At 35.5% G+C, this 22451-nt stretch overlaps 1 protein-coding gene across 2 annotated transcripts in view; it reads left to right on the forward strand.

Moving 5' to 3' along the window:
- Positions 1–22451, forward strand: part of LOC149075845 (protein O-mannosyl-transferase TMTC1-like) — a 198467-nt gene that overhangs the window by 105105 nt on the left and 70911 nt on the right. For both annotated transcript variants that reach the window (XR_016194023.1, XM_089243364.1), the window contains exon 5: positions 21914–22001. Coding sequence is in view for 1 of the 2 variants with exons in the window: in XM_089243364.1 (XP_089099490.1) it covers positions 21914–22001 (88 nt within the window). In the remaining variant the exon portion in view is untranslated. The remainder of the gene's footprint in view (positions 1–21913; positions 22002–22451) is intronic.

Consider the following 22451-nt stretch of genomic DNA (forward strand, 5'->3'; position numbering starts at 1 on the left):
CTCTAGAATTAGGAGAGGAAGTTCCGAATGATTCGCGTGTAGTAGATCTCAAGCACATAATAACAAAGTCCTCCGGTTATGAGGAAGAATTCGTGAAATCCCTGATGTCTACTATTATCGGAGAAAGAGAGGGAGAAGAAGAACGAGCTAGAATAGCTGAGGAAAGAGCTAGAATCGACGAAGAAAAAGAACGATCTAGAATAGCTGAGGAACAATCTAGGATCGCAGAAGAAAAGGAACGAGAACGTTCGTTTGAACTTGAAAAGATGCGGTTGCAGCTTGAGTTTCAACGACTCTCGCAACCGGCAGAAGAGCCATCCGTCGCTCTCATCGATCAACCCAAGTTCGACGTGAAGAGGTTGATCCCGAATTTCAATCCGAGTGAAGATGATATGTCGCTATTCCTAAAGTTGTTTGAAAGACAGCTAAAATTCTTGAAAGTGGAGAAGGTGAACTGGGTTGCGTATCTGCTGGGAGTTTTGCCGAATGAAGTTGCTAAGCTCATTGCTCGAGAACCTGAAGATAAGGCCCATGATTACGACCACATCCGGGAGGTTCTCTTACGCCGTTTCAAGCTGAGTGCGGAAAGGTTCCGGCAGCTCTTCTCTACGCACAGAAAATCACCTGGAAGTACCTGGAAGGACTATCACTTTGAAATCCAAAGTTATTTCGAAGGCTGGCTGTCCGAACTGAACATTAGCAACTTTGACGAGCTGAAAGATCTGATGATTTCGGATCAGATGAAGAAGAGGATTCCACCCGAAGTAAAAGAACATTTTCTGGATGTTTGGAGTGAGTGGACTACCCCTGATGAAATCGTGGAGAAGCTTGATGCTTATGATAACCTTCGAAACAAAAAGAGCGAGATACAATGTGAGAGGAAGAAGTTGCAGTCAAAGCAACATGAACCCCTTAGGTCTCCAGTGCGACAAAGAGACTTTCATTCTAATCAACGTGCGAATCCGGAATCGGAAGATGCAGGACGTCATCCTGTCTTAAGATGTTATGGTTGTGGGGAACCTGGTGTTACCAAGTCCCGATGCCGAACGTGTAATCCTCCAACGGATAGACCAGGACCCAGTGTCAACGCTTTGGACTTATACAGTTTATCATCCCATCCTAATATGGAATCGAAAGATGCCAGTAGCAGTCATATCCTAAGATGTTACGGGTGCGGAGAACCTGGTGTCGTCAAGTCCCGATGTCGAATGTGCAATCCTGCCATGAACACCCCAGAAGTTAGTGTCGACGAGTTGGACTTTTACAGTTTCTCAACTGAGAGACGTCAAAAAAATGCTATCGAAGTGATTATTTGTAACAGGCGCGGAGCAGTGTGTGCTGACACGGGTGCCACACATTCAGTGGCAGGGGAGAAGCTATACCATCTCCTACAAGAACATGGCTTGCCCTTTTCCCGCAAGACTATCGTTATGAGACTAGCCGATGGATATGCTCGTAGAGCCGAAGTCCTAACTACGACTGTGGACATTAATGTCCAAGGTAAAGTGATTCCCACCGAGATGATGGTGCTACCACAGGCCAGAGAAAACCGAACCCTCCTCGGTACCGACTTTCTCAGTGATGCTGGAATCGTCCTGGATGTTCAGCAAGGAAAGTGGTACTTCTCTGAAGCTCCTGAGAAGCGACATCCGTTCGTCGAAAGCCCATCTGAAAGCAGTGCCCTCCTGGCACTACCTGCTGAGTCACCCTCGTGTCGACTTCGTGAAGATAAAGGTACCCACCTTACTTCTCAGCAACGAGAACTTGACTCATCCCCGGCGGAGTTCAAGCGATGCTTCAAGCCAGGGGGAGGCCCGATACCTTTCATCGAGCAGCGAGAACTTTATTCCTTCTCAGAAGAATCCCATAGATGCTCCAAGTTAGGGGGAGGAAGACCTTTCCTCAAGCACCAGATCAACAAGAGTGGTAATGACGGGGTATACCGCTGTAAAGGTGGCCCTGGAGAAGGCTACGAAAAGTGTAGTGCTTCAAATTCTCGCTCGACCTTGCGAGGAAGGCATGCTTGCTATAACTGCGGTCGACGTGGACACGTTGCCCGAAGATGTTGGGATCAGATAGTGTGTTACCAGTGTAAAAATCGTGGTCATATTGCCCGTAACTGTCCAGGTAGCCACGCTGATAAGCTATCCAGCCCGATTGGTAAAGGAGCCAAGCAGTGTGAGCTGTTGAACTTCATTGTAGTGGAGAAGAGTTCACGGACTCTCCGCGAGTCCCAAAGTGGGAATGATGTTTTGGATAAGATCATTGAAAACGTTGAATCTACTCAGGAAGCTGAAGATTTCCTGAACGGGAGGAAACAAGAACTCGTCTTGAATCCCGTAACGCAGTACCGATTCCAAGGGGAGTTGACTCCATTACGAGATGCTGAGACCACAACCGTGGTTACCCGGAACCCAAGAGAGTGGCGTCCTTCAAAAGTGCATCCGAACCCTAGTCGACGTCCCCAGAACCGGTGTGACTCGAAAACTGAACTTCGACCTGAGACAGGAGTGTCAGCAGTTGCCCGGAGCTTCCCGTTCTGTTCGTCAGGAACTACTCCCAAAGGAAAGATGACTCTTACTGGCTCCTCGCCGAGACGTCGTCGGAGCCAGAGGGGGAGATTGTAACGAATCTATTTTCCCATGTATGGATATTTTTACTAACTCTGTGGCTTTACAGCACATAATATGCTTTGTTTGTTTATGCGTTGCTAAAAGAAGGTGAGACGAGAAAATCTATCTTCCAAGAGAAGAGAACGTGAGTTGGAATGTGGCTTCCGTTCTGTACGGTTGTCTGTTTTGAGTGTGCTTCAAAATAAAGGCTTCTTCGTTAAGTTCCGTAGTTTCGTGTATAAATTGGACACCCCTCCAATATCAAGAGCTTGGGGATATTCCGCCACCTCACGGAAAAGAGACGCACCTCCGACTCGACGTCCCCTTATAATACTGTATTTATATGATTTACGTAGATTTGAATGGTTTAAAAATGGCATTCATTGGTTAACTTACTTTTCTCTATCATTGTTGAAGAATCCTCCGCACATGGTATTTTTCTTCAAAATGCAAGGAGCAAAAATCATCCTTACTTGTCAAGAAATAGCAGAGACCTGTGTACCTTCGAGCCATTCTGCTGGCGATTGTAGAAACTTCATGAACAACTCGCAAGCAAAAAACGAATGTTTAGGAGTTGCTTAGAATCGTCAATACCAAACGAGCTCAAAATATAAGATGTTTTTATTTGAAGAATATAAGAAATTCATGTTATGCTTGAGTGCAAATCCGCCAAATAAAGGGTTAACGTAATTTTTGACATGAAATCATCAGAGTTACTAAATACTTCCGGAAATAGAACGATTTTTAGAACCTCTTCTGAGTTTGATTCTGATTTTATTAAAATATTATAATTTAATTGCAAAACTTGATTAACTAAAGACATGGGTTTTGACGTATTTGAAAAAAAAAAAAAGGGCGATCTCGTGAAAAATACGTATAGATAGGTGAAAAAGAAAATTTAAAAATAATAAAGCTGGTGGCCACATATTATTATCGGTGGAACTGGCCATGGAAATGAACGAATCTCACCCGTGGAATAGACGGACTTTGATGTCGTGGAATATTTTCTTTTTATAACTGGAAATCTCGATTTCGAAGCCTTCAAAAGTCGTTTACCCACCCACATGCCCACAGAACATGCTTATTTGGGAAACGCCGTGGCCCCCCATAGCATTAAACATCAGAACTCGACCATCAAAAGCGTTGTCGAAAACAATCACCGTTTGTTCCAGCAAAGAGAGGGTAAGGTAGAAGGGTACGAAGGAAAAACCATTAAAACTTGCCTTTAGTGAAAGCCTTTTGAAAATGATCGGGTTCAATACCGTGCTCGGTGCACCCCACCCTAACCAATACCGGACTTTTCTACAAAAGTCTCTGTTGTCACGGAAATGGGCGAACAGAGACCTTCTCTTTTAATCGCGTTTAATGGAAAATACATTAGTGGTTATATCTGGCACAGTTCTACGATAAATGCTCCCCCCCCCTCGTTCATCTACGTTGTGCGTTGGGAAAGCCAAGGAAAGATGTAGAGAGAGAGAGAGAGGGGTGGGAAACTTTGCCATAAAGGGTTTTTCCACGTTGGTCTCAAAATCCGCAACAGCACCCTCGTTCTTAATTTCGCGAGGAAAATTAATCTACCGAACAGGATATTATTCATCTCTCTCTGGATATTTAAAATCATTTTGCTATTATAGACTGAAATCACCTATTTTCCTCAACGAAATAACCTAAAATATACCCTTTCAAATCGTTCATTTAAGTCGGGTAACACGTCACACGCATTTCCAATAATACCATATAGGTTATCCATTAATGTGCATTAGTTCACTGACTTGAAGTGGTATATTTCAATGACGAAAACACTTCGTTTTTATTTAGAAGGGAAAATGAAATCACGTAGCATTCAGTCATTTTTTTTGATATTATAACGTGTGTATAAAAGAACGTGACTTCACATTGATAACTATATAACAACGTATTTCATATACATATGACTTTACATCTATCTGTGTTAATCGACTCTATGGATATTATTGTGAACGCGCGTGAGACGCCAGAGCTTTTAGGAGTTTCTGAACGCATTAGTGAATATCTCAAAACTGGCTACCTATGTATATCATGGACGTTGTTCTAAAACAAGTCTCATCACGCAGAATGTAATTAGAATTTGATTTCATATTACTTTGGGGTTGGATCATATGATTGTGGTGGGGATTTCTTAAGATATGTGAGAAAAAAATCATCGTTTTCTTTGGTGGGTTTAAACAAAATAATTTAAACAGAAGACAGAACGCACATGCTTACGTTGAAATAAGTCATCGAAGTTCATCCCGAAGCACATCTATTCAGGGTATCTTACTCGTGCCCTGAATAGATGTGCTTCAGCATGAATTTCTCGTCTATCACCACGAAAGCAATCGTAATGTCCGTAGGTCCGGGATTGGCAGTTCTTTCCCGATCGAACCTGAAACGAAACTTATTGATGAAACCTTCTCGATATGGCTTTGAAAAGAGTCCCCTTCGTGCTCAAGACGAGTAAGGTTCACTTTTTTTGGGAGAAAAATATTTCCGAACCAACTCGATCGATAGTAAATTGCTGTACGGCGATATGACCGGAGATGCGGTCGGTAAAAAGAAAGAAACATATCTAAATTGTTTTCTTGAGGGAATGTCTTATGTTCTTCATGGAAAACAACATTTTTTGATTCGTACATCAGCCCCTAAAATTACCACAGATATACCCAGTCCGTGAGAACAGTGAAGCAAAATTGCCATCTGGCGATGTTACCTCGGTATCTCTCGGTTTGACGGCCCATGCATTGGGCAAGATGTCTTTATAAAGAGGTATCAATAATGCAAGCTAACAAGCTTGGTGTCATACATTTATGCGAATTCTCTAGTAATCCTCATTCTGCTCCACGTAAAATTTTGAAGTATTTTCAGAGGTTAGAATAGACGAGAGTCTCGTTGTGACAGATCGAGGGGTTATATCAGTCTTCAAAACTCTTTTCTTTTGACATCCCCTCCCCCTCCTTCGCAGAAAAAAAAATCAGCGTATTGCTGCCTCTAGACACGGCCGCAGGTTTTCAACCTGGATACGTAAATTAGTGAAGGATTAGCATTAAGCACAGAGCAGGTAGGTGGCTTAATGCTATGAAGTTTATCGGATTTGAATTTTTTTATTTATTTATTTTTGTGGAACCCCCACAAGTTGTGTCGATCTATCCTGTTAAATCATTTTCGATGTCTCGAAAAAAAATTCTCAAAATTTTCAACCATATTATTTTTACACGTTCCTTATTGGCTCACTTCATTCTTGTTGAGCTTTCCAAGACAAATCCAACGACAGCTCACATAAAACGATAGCAGGTCGGGAATCTCAAGCTATACCAATTTTCGATGTGTGATACGACGGTTTTTGTACAAAAGACCGGATCTAGTTGACACAGTTATTACTTTTTTTTTAAAGTTTTGATTTCAATAACCATCGCATGACAACCAGCATTATCGTGAAAGCGTACCGAATCTCTCAGTTATCATAAGTTTAGGTAGCTTGCCTATTAAGCGTCGTTTTTACGAACCGACCGACGTTCTCTTCAAGGACGGTATCCACATAGAAGGCTTCTTGAAAAGTTTGACGCGTGTATATTTTTCGATGACTTCTAATCAGCGGAAATCCATTATGGCTTCCTCATAGATTGCGTTGTTTAATCCCACCACACCGTCACATATGGCTTTTAGTTAGTCTCAATAAATCCCCAAACATGGTTTCGATGAAATCTCGAATAAAGTTTAGTTCATCTATGGGTTACACGTCACTGAAAAACAATTTAATTTTTTAATTTCACATATTATAAATGTGCCACGAATAAGTGATCCCATGCTGTCTTATTCAAAAGTCCCAACATCTATGAAATAATATAAATAATTCCTTTCCTTTCAAAGTTCCAAGCAACAATTTCAACGAGATTAATGGGATTCCATAATCTTTGAAGGGCATCCGGGATGAAAAAAAAAATTCTATTGCGAAACTATTATCATGCTCCATAAGATCCAACATAAATCCGGAAATAATGCACGTGAAATAAAATAAAGAAATCTCGATCCAGGATATGCAAATTCGGGTCATTTGTATGCATACATTAGTGAAACGTGGGTATTCCGTGTCCGAAATGGAATACGAATAGAAAATATATATACATTTATATATTTAAAGAAAACCAACAAAATAGAAAGAGAGAAAGGAATTGCTGAGAAAATGGTTGGAGAGAGAAAGAGGCTATAAAAATATAATTATCAAACAATGACAAACACTTTCAAAAGAGAAGAATACAGAATAGAAAAGTAAAATAGAAACTAAAAAATAAGAAGATAAGATTCAAGAAAGAAAGATCTTTTCTTCTCTCCTCTACGATTGAAAATTACTCCAAGGGCCATAAAAATGCAAATGAACGTCCCAAGAATAATTCAAAAGAGATGGTAAAAAAAAAAGGTGGACAAGAAAATAATATTTAAAAAAAATAGCAAATATTGGAGTTTGTGGATTGGGGGTGGGGGGCATTGCTATATATACGTGTAAGTTTAAATTTTAATATTCGAAAACTGTAAAATGAAGAGTTTCCGAATTGAAAAGAATCGATTGCCTTTTGTGAGGGGGGGGGGAATTCTTTTAAATATGAAATCTGATGGGAAGGCTATATAAATTCCTTGAGCGGAGATGTCGGACAGCTAACGGGTAGTGCAACATGAAAAAAAAAATATATATATGTATATATATATATATATATATATATATGAATTTTTCATGAGCATTTTTCTTTCCTCCCTTATACCCTTAAAGATTTTCTTATTTTATTTTTATTTATTTCCCATGTTTAATATTCGATGAAAATCAGCGGCTGCGAGAAATGGCTGCTTGTGCTGTCGTAATACGCGATGGCCGCCCGTAATTCAGGTCCCACAATTTACTCCCTGGTGCGAGTGCGGAAATAATTAAATAAAAGTAAAGAGCTTTTTCTTTCTTCTTTTTTTACATATTTTATATGCATATCTATTCTTTGGAATTTTCTATTTAGAAATGTCCTTAGAGACTTAATTTTTTGCTTTCCATTTTTTTTTCTTTTTGGAAAAAAAAAATGTTTCTTTTCTTATATATTCATTTTAAAGTATAAAAAGTTTTACTTATCGAAAAGTTAGAAAGTTATAATGAAATTTCGCTTGTGATTATTAGTCTGTGAAAGTTTTGAATCAATTATTATTTTTTTTTGAGCTTTGAAGCTGTCGAGAGGATGATTATGCAAAAATATTGTTTTTTATATTTACTTCTTTTTATACATGATAAGTTCACAGTGAGTATCGTAGTCAATACCTGTACTGGTGATCAGAAAATCATATTCCACTTTGTTCTTGTTAAAAATATTCAAGGACATTTCAACGTGGGCTGATGAAACTATACAGATTATACTCGAGGTTTCATTTTTTCTTTAGATGGATACGAGAGAAGAGGAGAAGCCTATGAATAATATTTTCAATTCTATTTTTCATTGAAAACATTTTCTGATAAGTAAATATTTTTTTAGTGGATAAAACTATTGATCTGAATGTCGCTGGTGCAAAATCACCAAACGCTATATAAATAACATTCTCAACTGGGCAAAGGATTTTATTCTTCACCTGTTTGCATAAGCTCTGTACAAAGCGTATTTCTAGTGAGCATACGTGCACATGTGAGAAGATATGCTTTATTTGCATAAGATGCTAATTGACAGAGTGAAAATAATGCAGTGAAGCTGCGTCACTCTATCTTGCATGACTGCATATTTGAATAACATAAGTCGGCATAATACAAAACTTAATGCACTTGAGTGAATATTATGCTTTCGGTCCCAACGAAATCCAATATCCACTTGATAGTATCAACGTATTCACAAAGCACAATCTATATTTCGTACTTTAAGGATGTTAAATATTATAAGGATGATTATTTTATTTTTTAAGGGTACGTGAAAGTTTGCAAAAAAAACGCATTTTAATTTGTTTTCAACTTTATTAACTTTTCTACGCCTGACCGCATTCCAGTTTTGGTTCTACCTGAAACCAAAGGTATTTTTAAATAATTTAATATAAACTGCTTCAAACATCGTTTATGCTGAGGTTATCCGTTCAAACGCGCTTTTGTCAAAACGATGGGGGTTTTTTTTTTGGCAGATATTTCTCAAAACTCAACTGGTTTATATATTGAAACTTGACCCTGAAGCTACAACAAGAGGATTTCTTATTAAAATGATTCGAAGAAAGTTGTTTGTTCCTTAAAGGCAGGTGATTTTCCCCCATAGGAAGGCATAGGAAGCCAGGATCTATCACCTACCCCCTTAACATTGTAAAAATTGTATATATATTTTATTATTTTATTTTTTTTAATCATAACCAAATTCCATAATGTTATTAAGAGCTCATGTAGAATATTTATTAATGCCAATATTACATCATTCTCTAAAAAAAAACACGCAAGATCACATGATATAATGTGTAATTATCAAATATAATAATATTTTATATTTTACCTAATTTTGAACATTCCAGGAGTTTACATTATATCACCATGAATTATCGGTATTTTCATATTTTCTTTTACATGCAAGAAAATATTCATTAAATTTAAAAAAAAAACGTATGATATACTATTCCGTTATATATATCCCGTGATATATATTCCGTTTAATAAAATCCATTAATCTTTGAAATACTCATTTTTTTCTAGATTATTCGAAATCAAAACAAAAATATCAAAACACGATAGAATGAAAAATGAGAGCAATAATTGTACGAATTAAAATAAATAATGAGGAATAGTCACGCGATGAAAAAAAAAAGAGACATTCTACATTCTTCATTCGTCGCTACAGCTTTAAAAGTATACATAGCACGAATTGCAGCAACTCGGTATATTCATTCATCCACTATTGATAGAACGCCATCATCTAGGTTTCACGGAAGTTTTTCTTTTCCTAGAATGATGAGTCACGAATAAAAATGGACAATAAGCATAAATATTTTAGAATTATTTCAAATACCTACAGTCCATAAAAGCGTCAAAATACTGGAAGTATTTGATAATTTGATAAATGATATGATAAAAGATTAAAAAATGAAGGTGGGTGCTACATCATTACGCTCCGAATAACTAATAACAAACAAAACTAAAAGGGTGGAATATTTTTGAACAAAAGAAATGGGACCGTAGCCAGAGAGAAATAATAACAGAAATAGTGAAAATGGTAAAAACGTAATACAACGTCTCTTTTCTTGTATATCACGTTTCTTCTCAACTGTAAGAAGCTTCCAAATGAAGAATAAATGATTAAAAATAATGACAACGCGTAAATGAATATAAGAATGCAACATGCGGATAAGATGACTGAAAATTAGATGTTAGGCCGTTTTAATTCATGTTTCAACGCCTTATTTTCATCCTAAAATAGAAACGAAATGAATGAAGTAAAAATAAAAATAAAAGTATAAAAGATATAAATAAAAAGGAAAGAAAAGAAATAGAAAAAAATGAAAGAAAAGAAATAGAAAAAAAATATATTTATGTCGATCCAAAAAAAGTGTGGAAAACTAAGATTATTAGAAAAATAATAATTTCGTTCAATAAAATCAATTATTCAAATACTGATTTTTCCCCCCAGATTATTCGGAACCAAAACAAAAAATACCAAAACACACAAACGGAATCAAAACAAAAATGAGTGAGGAGAAACGTACCGAATATACGCATTAAAATAAATAATGAGGAATAGTCACGCGATAAAGAAAGGGACACATTCTATATTTTAAATTAATAAAAAAATATATATTAAAAAGTATAACAGTACGAATTTCTCAGCAACTCAATATATAAATTCATTCACTATTGATAGAAAGCCATCATTAAGGTTTCACGGAAGTTTTATTCCCCCAACGATAAGTGACGTATGAAAATGGACAACAAGCATAAATATTTTAGAATTATTTGAAATACCCATAAAAACGTCAAATACTGCAAGTACTTGATAAATAATATTATTAGGAGGAAAAAAAATAAAGTTTGGGTGCTTAATCATTAAGCTTCGAATAACTAATAACAAGCAAAACCAAGAGGGTGGAATAACTTGAAAAAAAAAAATGGGCTCGTAGCCAGAGGAATAATGACAGAAATAGTAAAACAGGCAATAGTAAAAACGTAATATCTTCTCAACTGTAGAAACTTCCAAATGAGAAATAGAGGATTATAATAATAATAACAAGTAAATGAATAGAGGAATGCAACATACGGATAAGGTGACTGCAAATGAGACGTTAGGAGGTTTTAATTCATCTGCTTCAACGGCATATTTTCCCCCGAAAATGGAAACGAAGTAAATGAAGTAAAAAAAACGAAGAAAAAAAATATTTATATAGATGTGCAAAGTGAAAAACTAATAAGATAATTTAAAAAAAAATAATTCTCCTTTTCTCCTACTCCTCCTTCATTACTCACTCCAATGCACTTCATTAACACTCATTAAAACCTGTTCATCGAAGACAGGGTTCTCTCTTCTTCTTTTAAATATATTTTTTTTCTGGAGAAAGAGGGTGCAGGAAATGTTGAAGGGGGAAAAAAAGGAATTACTAGTTATTCCGGTATAACAAAAATAAAATAATGAAATATATTATTAAAAGGGAGGGGGTACAGGGGAAAGAGCAGGTAGATTGATAATGCCGGCAGCGCGCTATGAAAATACTAATGGGTTTTATTAAAGTTGCTACTCTTTTAATTTTTTTTTTACCGTCAGTGTGAGAGGAATTATGAATTCCGAAGGAGAAATTAATGCGAAAAGGAGAGAGAGAAGAAAGAAAAACTTGAAAAATATATCAAGAGATAGTGATAAATTATGTGGCGTGTTCTCTTTATTATGTTTTAGCGTGTGATATTGAGAATAAGTATCCTGACATGAAGCTACATTTGCGCCCCTGAAGTCCGGAATATGGGTTGCGTATTACCGGGAAGAAAATAGGAATTGTTTTCAGTTTAGGACAAAATTTTGAGCATCTTTTCTTTATTTAATGTGTTACAGATACATTTACAATAGCGTGCAAATTATTATTTTTTCTATCGGGCAAGAACATGACAAACTGTACAAAAGGAAAAAACAATAGTTACGAAGAACAGTAACCCAAAAAAATGCATAGTTAAGGTAAAAATCCACTTTGTAACTCGAAGGACTAAGGTGCACTTTTAGTATATCTATGAAAATTGATCATAGATAGATTTGATTATAGATAGGTAGATGGATATTGTTATTACGTGTTAGATATCAATGACAACCATCATAGAAATTAGTGTGGCTGAGTTTTAAACGGGTTTCTGTAACTGACGTAGATGTGCCTGACAAACAGTATAGTTACCTGAAAAGCAAGTGTTTTGAAGGTCAGTGGGGGGTTATAGCTGATGGTAATTAAAACTCCGTCCCTGTTGTGATGAGTAATTATGTAATATTATTCAAATCATTGATTATATAATTGTACCATACTTGATAACGTGCAACAATTCGAAGATTGTCAAAAACATTTTCACGCTGGAATTAAAATTATGAGTTTAATTTAGTTTGAAATATTCTCATAACCTAATACATATATATATACAGAAGAATATTAAATTATAAACCTATTTATAAAATGCAATTCTCACCATGATGAAGAAATTGGATATTGGATACATAATTATTACACTGGTTTAATAAACACCAAAACTGGTAAAAAGTTTGCATTTTGTTATTACCATGCGTATAAAACTACGTATATTCTTATATACGTAAAATATCTGGAAATAAAAAAATTATCCTCATCGTCTTAATTAGTTCACAAGCTAGTGTACTTAGCAGAATGATAGCTTTTTTCCATCATGAGTGATATTTCTATCTCTATTAACACTATAAATATTGTAATAAGAATTCATTTAAACGAACATAATCTGAATATTTTATTTCCATTTTTTTATTTAAAATGAAATTCAGTTCATGTATATTGACCCTCTAGCAGCATTTTGTTTTAATTATTCTGAACAAAATTGCGGGTTGTTTTTATCCGCTATGTATTTGGAACGCGATAATAGCCAAACCTACGAAATTTCATAGCGTACGTAAAATGTGATATTTGCATTCCCCGCGACTAAAGAGTTAATTATATAACGTTTATAGCATATGTGTGTTGATTCAAGCATATTATGTTCCTGACATTTTTCTTTTGTTTGTTTGTATGGCTTATATAATATGAATTATCACTACACAAAACACAATATTTGATTTAGTTCAAGCTTTTTCAGATCCTTCCGTGTTCGCGAAACATAGTTATCGGAAATCTCGCTATCAGAAAGTTTTATTAGATTCATTAAATATGTTATTTAAAGCTGACATCGAAACTCTTATGGTTAAATTTCGGATAAATGAATCAGTTGATAATCGATATGGGTATTAATAAAAAACCCAAATACAAATAAATTCTATCTCCTTAATAACCGGTTGTAGAAAGAAAATGCATATGCGAAAAAGAATTGTTTTTTTTTCTCTTTGACAATGCTTGTTTGGTCAAGCGATTGCTATGCCAACAAATATTGCAAATCTCTCGAATTTCATTCACTGGAGCTCTTGTTAAGAGCATTATTCATTGTAAACGTTTCCACGATTACAACAAAGCACTTATACCATTTTATTCCCGTTGCATGATTCGTAGGCCCGAATCAAGAGTACATGTTAGAGAAATAGAATTGTGGACGTTTTCTATTTTCGTCTTGGTTTCTTTTTGGACCGCCTTCTCGCTTGATCCACGAAAGAAAAGGTTGAAAACAATGGCCGTTTTCTCGAAGAAAAATCAATAAGGGACCCCCCTTTTTTTATTATTCCTTTCCGTTCCTTCTTAAACTGGTTCGACCTGGATGACTTCAGAAAGAGATTCCAGCTTAAGAAATCTATAACACCGTTGTAGACAGCTATTCCTGATGATCGATATATGCGATTTCCTTCCTCTTCTTCTTCTTATGGTCCTTCTTTTCCCTTCAACCATTGGTTCTTCCAACCCACCCCTGACTCCATCTTGGTTGCCATCTAGGGAAAGAGAAAAGTTGATTAATAGTTATCCCACACGATGACGTTAAGTAGGATATTTTCATATCGATTTAAAATTTGGCAAACTTCCATTTCAGATAAAAATTGAGGTAGTAGTTGGGCCTTGGAGCCCTTCAAACGTATGAAGAGTCGAAGCTTCGAGACAGGTAAAGTTTTAAGAGGCTTCCTTCGTTCGAAAATTATTGTGCTTGTTTTCGATTTTAAAGCCAAAGATAACGAACAACATATGCTCAAACACTAGGGGGGCTTATTATTTACCAAAGAATGTAAGGTGCTTAAACACAAGTTATCCTATATCGACTTTCCTCTTCTTTAAGCAAAGAAAAATGCTAAAGTGTTCTACTTTTTTTTTTGGTTAGCTCTGATTACGGCCAATTTCTAGCGCACTTCCATCTAAGTATCTAAATAGACGAGAAAAGCGCTTTAAACTCAGTTCGAAAAGATTATTCTACAGTTTAGTTTTCTACTGATATACATGAAAGTTTTCTTCCATACAAATTTTGAATCTTTATCCTCTATGGCTCGGTGTATATTTGAATATATTGTATATTACAAATACATGGTCAAAAATTCCATTACATCTCATTGGCTCTTAACCACTTTTTCCTCCTGCATCCCCAGTGCGATGCAATCTACCTTTCCGCATATCTTTGGATAATGAGTTTTCTGTTTGTTGTGAAATTTATTTATTTTTGCTATTATTTGCTTTGATTAATTTTTCTGGAATATTTTATGATTTTTCTAATTTCTTTTTTATTGGAATATGGCTAACTGTTAATTCTGGCAATTTTAGAAAATTAATTCAAAACTAATCTGAAACTAATTATCACTTATTACCACATAACATTTTCCGAGGGGGGAAAGCGATTCAATGAATTATTTTTTCACTTATTGATTCGAACAAGAACAACAACTTCATTATACCGGGTGTTCTACAAAGTCGTAAGTAGTTTACACGAATTCATGAAAATTGAAGGAATTGGAATATTTGTATGCGATTTGTAAAAAAAGTTATTCTCATGAAAGGATTTTTTTTTTTTTTTGGTACAAGAAAAACCAAATTATATCAGTGCACTTTTTTGTCGATAGAGGACACAGCACAACAGAAAATTACCGGAAATATGCATATCAGAGTCCTACATAATCCAGAATGTGCGATTAACAGCTCATTTCTGAATTCCCCTATCACTGGCGCTTTTCCTTTGTGATGTTAATCTTAATCATTGGTATAGATAAAAAAGTATTAGAGAAGGATTTTGTGCATGGGGGTGGAACATTTCAGACCAATAGCTAACAATAGCTAAAAGTTGAAATATTTACAACAAAATAAGGGACATGATAATATAGACAGTGATAACAGCAATAATATGCAGTGCCATGCTCTAGCTATACTACTACTCAACCACACATGTACTTCGTCCATGTTCCTCTGCGGAACTTCTAAGGAATTGGTACATGTTGGAATGTGCGTGTCCGTGTTGTGAACCTAACGTGAAACTTGTTTCTGTGCAATGCTTGTTATATTTTGCTGCCATCTACCACATTTTTTTTTGAGAGAGAGAGTAAAGGTTTATTTGTATGGATAAACTAATTACAACAACATACCAAAATACAACGCAACACATGAACTACACACAAATTGTATACAAGGGTGTGATCTCCCAAGGGACCCATGTCCGTCCAGGGCAGATCCATGAAAATAACACCAAAATTGTTTTCTCGTGGCAAACACATCGATTAATATATACAGGTATGTATTTTTTGAACTATGAGTGAAGTACAATGTTTAATGGTTTCGTTGTTGTAGGCCTGTTGCTCTCTGCGGCGAGACTTTTTAATGGGGTGATCAGCCGTCAGCTTTACTGCATATTTATAAAATAACTAACTTTATGATACGAAAAGGCCGACTGGTTATCATTGAAAAAAGGCAGAACAGCGATATAAGAGCTAAGCCTGTTTTTTAAGTGCCAAAAACGAATAAATATATATTTGAAAAAACAGTTTTTACGTTCACTGCTCCCAAATTAATGAATAAATTTCAGTTGAAACAGCAGATGGCAAATAATCCGTTCAATAAGATCCAAGTGTATAATTATGCAAAAATATATTTTAAATTGTAAAAACATATTAACATAATTTTTGCTTAAATGTATGTATGTGTTCACTTACGATACAAAGTCTAATGTTTTTATACGGTGTATTTGTGTCACAACTGTTATGTGTACCAACAACTTTTTTTTCAAATATATATTTATTCGTTTTAAGCAACTTTTTCTTTTTCCATGCTTCTCAGGGAAAAATGAAACAATTGATAATTATTATACATGTAAATACGCAAATATGTTACGCACTTGATCTATCGAACGGTGCGGTGAATGTCAATGTCAATTATTTAGCAATTTTGGCCTCCTGGAAAGACGGTTGATCCTTGGGGGCACATAATGTATGTGATCAATGTTCTTTTCTTTGTTTTCGGTTTTTGTTCTTTTCTTTGTTTTCGGTTTTCGTTCTTTCATTGTTCGTTTTATTGTCCTGTTCTATGTGAATGTTATATCGAATAAAAAAAAAATATATGTCGTTTTAACTCGGTCACGAATCGCCGGCTGTAGCTCTTTTTTTTAGACATAGCGGCGGAACATGATTTGGTTAGAAGGATAAGGTGGCTAAAGCATTGCGAACGTTTTGGACACAGATGAGGTTTAACAAATATTTAGATCCGGAATTATATCATTTGCTATCATGCAGCATCCTTTATCGACAAGAATTAGGACCCCCCCCCCTCTCCTCCTCCTCCTGCCCCCCCCCCCTTCGTGAGAATAAGGTTTTTCCGCAACTACATACAAGTATACCATTTCCTTGAATTATCATAAATTTGTAAACTATTCATGAATTTATGGGACACCCTTTGCTGTAGATTTCTTTCATCGCAATATATAAAAAGTAACATTGACGTGAAGTTCATCAAATGATAACATGATCGCAGCACTAATCCGTGCAACTATTATAGAACTGCCATGTGCTTGTGTGGCAACACGCTCGACGAAAATGTCGACGATGACCGATAGAAACTCCGCCATCGAGCTCTATCACAGTCCAGCATACGCAATATGTTCAGAATATATGTGTGTGCTGGAAATGCGTGCCGCATTCAACTAAGGTACGGACGTCGTTGCTGTATTAGCGTGAGTTCGCTTCCACGTCAATTATTCCGAAACAGTTTCGGCTGATCTTGTTTACCGAACGCGACCCGATCTCGATCAGTCATAGTGAATGAATTCCTCCGATATTCACAACATGTCTCTCATACCATATAAACCCCCGGTCGCTAAACGCACGGTCTGATGATTACGTTAAAGATGATGGATATAAATCGCAAGGTAATGTCACTAAACAAACACAAACGGGCGTGAAATCATCAAACGAAACATTAAGGAAATTCGAACTCTATCATTGAAATTTTCCAGTAGAGAAATCTTTGATTATATTATTTACCGCTGTTATTTCAAGAATAATTTGAAATAATGTGAAAATATTAATCCAACTTCAACCATGAAATTGCTCATTTAAGTTTCAAAGTTCTCCTGTTCTGAGCTGCTCCCAGCCGTAACTGTTGGCATGGGAAATATATATATATATATACCAGGTTGTGGTGCCACAGGGAGTTGTTTTCTAATTGGATTGCGCACGAATGGAATAGCTTAGCCTCGGTTGTCGTGAATGCTACCACGATTCACAATCGGAAAGATATCTGTATTCTTAATTTATGATCATTATAATTTTACGGGCCGTTCATATTGCATTTTATTTTTAGCTTATTTCTTGTTTTAGTTTCGCAAATTCATTTCTGTGCCTTCATTGTGTCTATTTTGGGTTGCTGTGATTGTGATTTACATCCATAGCTGTTTATATGCGTATGTATAGGGTGTCTCAAAACTATATTGTTAAAATGAGTGATAGCGCATGTAAGACAGAAAATTTATCCAAATAAACCTAGGGTCCAACCCCTCTTGTTCTTGGGATATATGTATTACCTAACTCTAAAAATGGTAACAATACAGATAATGTTTAGGCGTGACAGGGAAATTCCTTCCAGAGAGTCATAGACAATTACGGAGCAAACGGATTTGTCTCTTTCTTCTTCCTAAAGAGGATTTTGCGTATGGGGAGAAATTAACTTTTTCTCTTTTCCTCCTAGCGTTACTTGAGAGAGAGAAGACATTTTTTTAATAATTCCCCTCCCAAAACTTGTTTGACTTTGACGTGTATTATCGCCGTATAATTTTAGCAGTAGAATTCTGGTCATCCCGTATACAGTCAACTTTGCGATAAGTCGAACTCCGATAACTCGAATACCTGTTTAAGTTGAAATTTTCACTCAGGTCCACAACTTTTTCCATAGTTTACTGCTAAAACTTTCCCGTAACTCGAAATTTTCCGGAATGACAGAAATGTAAAAAGTAAAATTTTGCTATATAATTTAGAAATATAGTTTAGCATTTATCAATTAGCTTTAGCAATTAGCATTTAGCAATTATAAATTATAAATAAAAGCACCACAGAATTCAGTATTTAGCAACAGAATTCAGCGTTTAGCAATATAATTCAACATTTTGCAACAGAATTCAAAACTTAACAATAGAATTAGCAGATTCACACACATTTGTCCACTTGCAAAATGTGAATCACTTTCTCACGAAAGAAAGACAAAGCAAAGAGAGACAATCAAAAATCACGGCAATTTTTTGATAGAAAATAACATTCTATACAATTAATTTATAATTCCTTTTATTCATACGAGTATCATTTAAAATATCTGGAATGCTTTAGTGTGAAATCATTTGAAAAAACTTGAAAACCCTTTTTTACAAAGACAGCAAATTATCCCGAATTTTCAAAGACTTGCAATGAACACTATTTCGACTGCAGACAACTCAGGATAGTTAATTTACCACAGACACCCTGTATAACAATGCTTGTTAGTTTTTTTTAGATTCATCATCTATTGCAGATTTCTTACCTTTATGTGGCTGCACGTTCTTGTATGTGTCGTTACTCTAATATGTAGTATTATTTATTAATATCGTTCACGAACAATCAATCGACGCATTGTAGATGAAAAGTATCAAATGAGGGGAGGGAGTGCCCATTACCGAGAGCATCAAAAATGATTTATTCGATTACTAGAATATTTAACAACACGAGATTATCATTAACCCGCCATTATGTAGGAGGTTAAAAGGAAATGCCTTAATATACGATATCACGCATTTAACAGCCTTGGCTCTCAGTGAAATTTTCATCTCTGACATGTCGCCCTGGAGCTTTGTCAAATTTTCTAGATAAAGTATCTTTCAATGTAGTCACGTAGAGACGTTAACGCGTTGTACGTATATCTATCTATCTCTTCGGGTGCAGAATAATCTTCTTTCATCACACTCACATTCATCTGAGAATCCATTTAAAGTGAGAATCTCTCTCTCTCTCTCTCACGGGTGTGTTAGAAAAGAGGGATGGAAGTCACATCTCCGTTCAATCTTTGGATGTCGCCAACACTCCCGTGCGAGGATCATTAAAATTCAAATTCGTTCTTGCGCTGTCAGCTCTTCATTAAGACAGATTCTTCACAGCCCCCCTCCCCCGAGGGGAAAAGAAGTAGGAAATTTCTCACACTATTTGCGCAGAGTAAGATATAAAGGCGGCTAAAATGCCCGTAATGGCACACGGGACTTAACTGCCCTTAAAGATTTTGCCTACCAACCTACTTAGTCCTCCCGGTTCCTCCCATTTCCTGAGCATTATATAAATTTCTCCGAGGGAAAAAAGAACAGAGTAAAAATTTGAAGCCTCTCTAATAGTCCGCCATTATTATGCCATTACAATCTCAATCTTTTTAAAAGGTTTAGGAAAATTGATATCATTAATATTTCATACATTAAGGCGGAAGGGGGTTGAGCGTAAGGGGAGGGAGGGTAGAAGAATAACAAAATTTTTGAATTTTTAGTGCGTAAATGGCTCAGTTGCATGATGTAGATTTTAGTTATTAGTATTGTTATTATATATTTTTATTTATTCATTCATTCAATCTTAAGCAAAAGGCAGTTCGAGTCCGTGTTAATTTTGTTGCTCAATTTATGTTACGCCCTTCTTTTCTCATTTACCGACGAAATTCAAATGAGGATATTACGGATTTTCTTTTCCTATTTTTTTTAAGTGTTTTCTGGAATTGTTTTTCTGCAAGTACTTGGTCGTTTAAGTGTGGGAACAGTAAATTCATTTCGTTTTCTCTTTAAACCTTAATTTATTCTGAAATGGACTGATTAACTTTTCCTGTGCCATTTACTTTCTTGTTTTATATATATGGTTCATTTATATTCCACGTTATTTTTACTTCTCAAAGTATTGATTTGTTATCGGTTGATCCAGTCTAATGAAAATATAATTGCGTTCAGATTTAGAGTGGATTATAAATTCAGTTTGGAACGTGTTTTTACCGTTTTTCGTTATTGGTTGAATCATTACATCGTTTTATTGTACACCAGGGGATGCACAACTTTTTCAGTTCGCGGGTCATATATGCAGTATTACGTCAGCTCGCGGGCCAGAAACGTGTAGGTATAAGGTGATCACATGGCCTGTACAACACGGTACATTTCCGTATAGTTTTCGCCGTTCCAACTTTTTTTTAGAAAATGTCCCGTTTTTTTTCTTGCTTTCAACGATTCGCACTTTCGATTCGAATATTACGTCACGATACTTATTACTATATCGTGAATGTTATGTCACGATACTTATTACTATATAGTGAATATTTTTTTGAATCGCATGAATTTTCTATTTCCCATATTTTTATGAAGGAAATATGTTTAGCTTAGGTATTTATCGTGTTGGGTGTATTGATACTTTTCTACCAGTACACCTTTCGCGGGCCGAATTGAACATGTTGACGAGCCGCATTTGGGCAGTACGCGGTGGTCCGGAAATTGAGCATGTGCATCCTTGTTTGAAACTATATTTTTTGTATTGGAAATGATGCATTATTTTGGGTTTTTATTTCACACCGTGTTTCTTATTTTGCATTGGGTTTTTGTTATCGCACTTCCGTTGCGTATGAATAGAAATAAAGTAAAAAGTGAAATGTCATTTCGGATGTTTCGTTACATATTTATTTAAAACAAAAGTTTTAATTTGTAAACCTGCTCAGAATTTTACCAGTTTGTACTCTAAAATAATTCGACGGTCGACATGTTTTGCATAGCATGTATGCATTTTCCCCTTGTCATACTTAACTTACAACAGATAACTACAGTACATACAGAAAATTTGATTCTTTCCAAACTTGTGACGTAACGATCTCCAATATAACGTCAATATTAAGGGGGAATTTGTGGTCGTTATAATGAGGGCGACTGTATATTAATATTGAATATTGAAGAATTCGCTCCTCGATTTCATCAGAATAACTACATATTTAATAGTTAGTAGCTCATATTTAAAATGTTTCTCTCCGGGTTTGGAGAATTATCAATTATATAAATAATGAAAGGGTCCAATTGACGTAGACACATTAGCTTCGTCAACACCTTGTAAATACACTAACGTTCCGTAATAAAATGGCATCAACCGATTTAGAAGTTGCTCAGAAAGAAAGCGAAGTTTTTATAAAAGTCTCAACTGAAGTATTCAATACATTCTCGGCAATTATCCTGTTTTCGGCATTCCTCCCAGATCTTCTTTGCTGAGTTTTTTGGGAAGCCAAATCTGTAGTTAAAAATCTTTGGCAAGGTCTATAAAGCATGGATTACTTTGCATATAACGATCAAGTCATTGTTAATCCTGCCTGCCTCCAATCTGGCCTACCCGGGACTGGGTATCCCAAATTGCCTACACCAGGTTTCTTACCTCACGATCACAAACAAAATTACATTGTTTTACTCTTATTGCCATTACTTATTTTTTTTTTGTCTCACTCTATTTCTCAAATTCTATAATAAATAGTTTTCTTTTTCACGAGGAGTATTGATATTTCTCTTATTTTTCTTGAGTTTACTTATGAATACCAATGAGCATATTTTTTCCCCATTTTCGTAGATATAAAATCGCTATGCAGTAATTCATTTCGTTTCCATCCATTTAAATTTTATAATGTCTTAATTACTATCGATGTTAAATATTTTTGGGTTTTAGCTTGACTATAATTGATTCTTACTTGTTTTACAGAGCAAAAAGCGAAGATGTTTCTTCTCATTCGCCAAAGGAGCTAACATCCGCTCGCATAAAAACACGTATCGCCATAATTATGATCACAGTGAGTATGAATGCATCGACGAATTACAATTCATACGATATTAAAAACATTATAACCAATCATTAAAAGTATGTAAAAAGCAGTAAGTAATACGTTTGTTATAACGTTTGAAACTGAAAAAAAACAAACAAAAAAACATTGAATATAATTTCTGATATATCTGAAATTTCTTTATAAAATGATTCGCGATAGGTCCTAAATTGCATGTTGCTCCGATATAAAGTGATTCCCACGGGTAAAATTTTCACATTTTTGCTCGTACTGGAAGATGTTTTGAGTCGTGGCATCCAAGAAACTTAACTGCATGCATTTTCCTACTTCAAAATCGAAGTAGTAAAACGAAGATTAATGAAAGACCATTAGCTCTGGATGTTGTTTTGGCATTTTGGAGAAAAGACGGCTCATTAAACTGAAAGGAGCCGAACCAAACCGAAAAGAGCGCAGTACAGA

The sequence above is a fragment of the Pholcus phalangioides genome, unplaced genomic scaffold, assembly GCF_987345545.1.
Source record: "Pholcus phalangioides strain wild (caught in Gottingen) unplaced genomic scaffold, Ppha-v1.0 ptg000015l_1, whole genome shotgun sequence".
Classification (NCBI taxonomy): Eukaryota; Metazoa; Arthropoda; class Arachnida; order Araneae; family Pholcidae; genus Pholcus; species Pholcus phalangioides.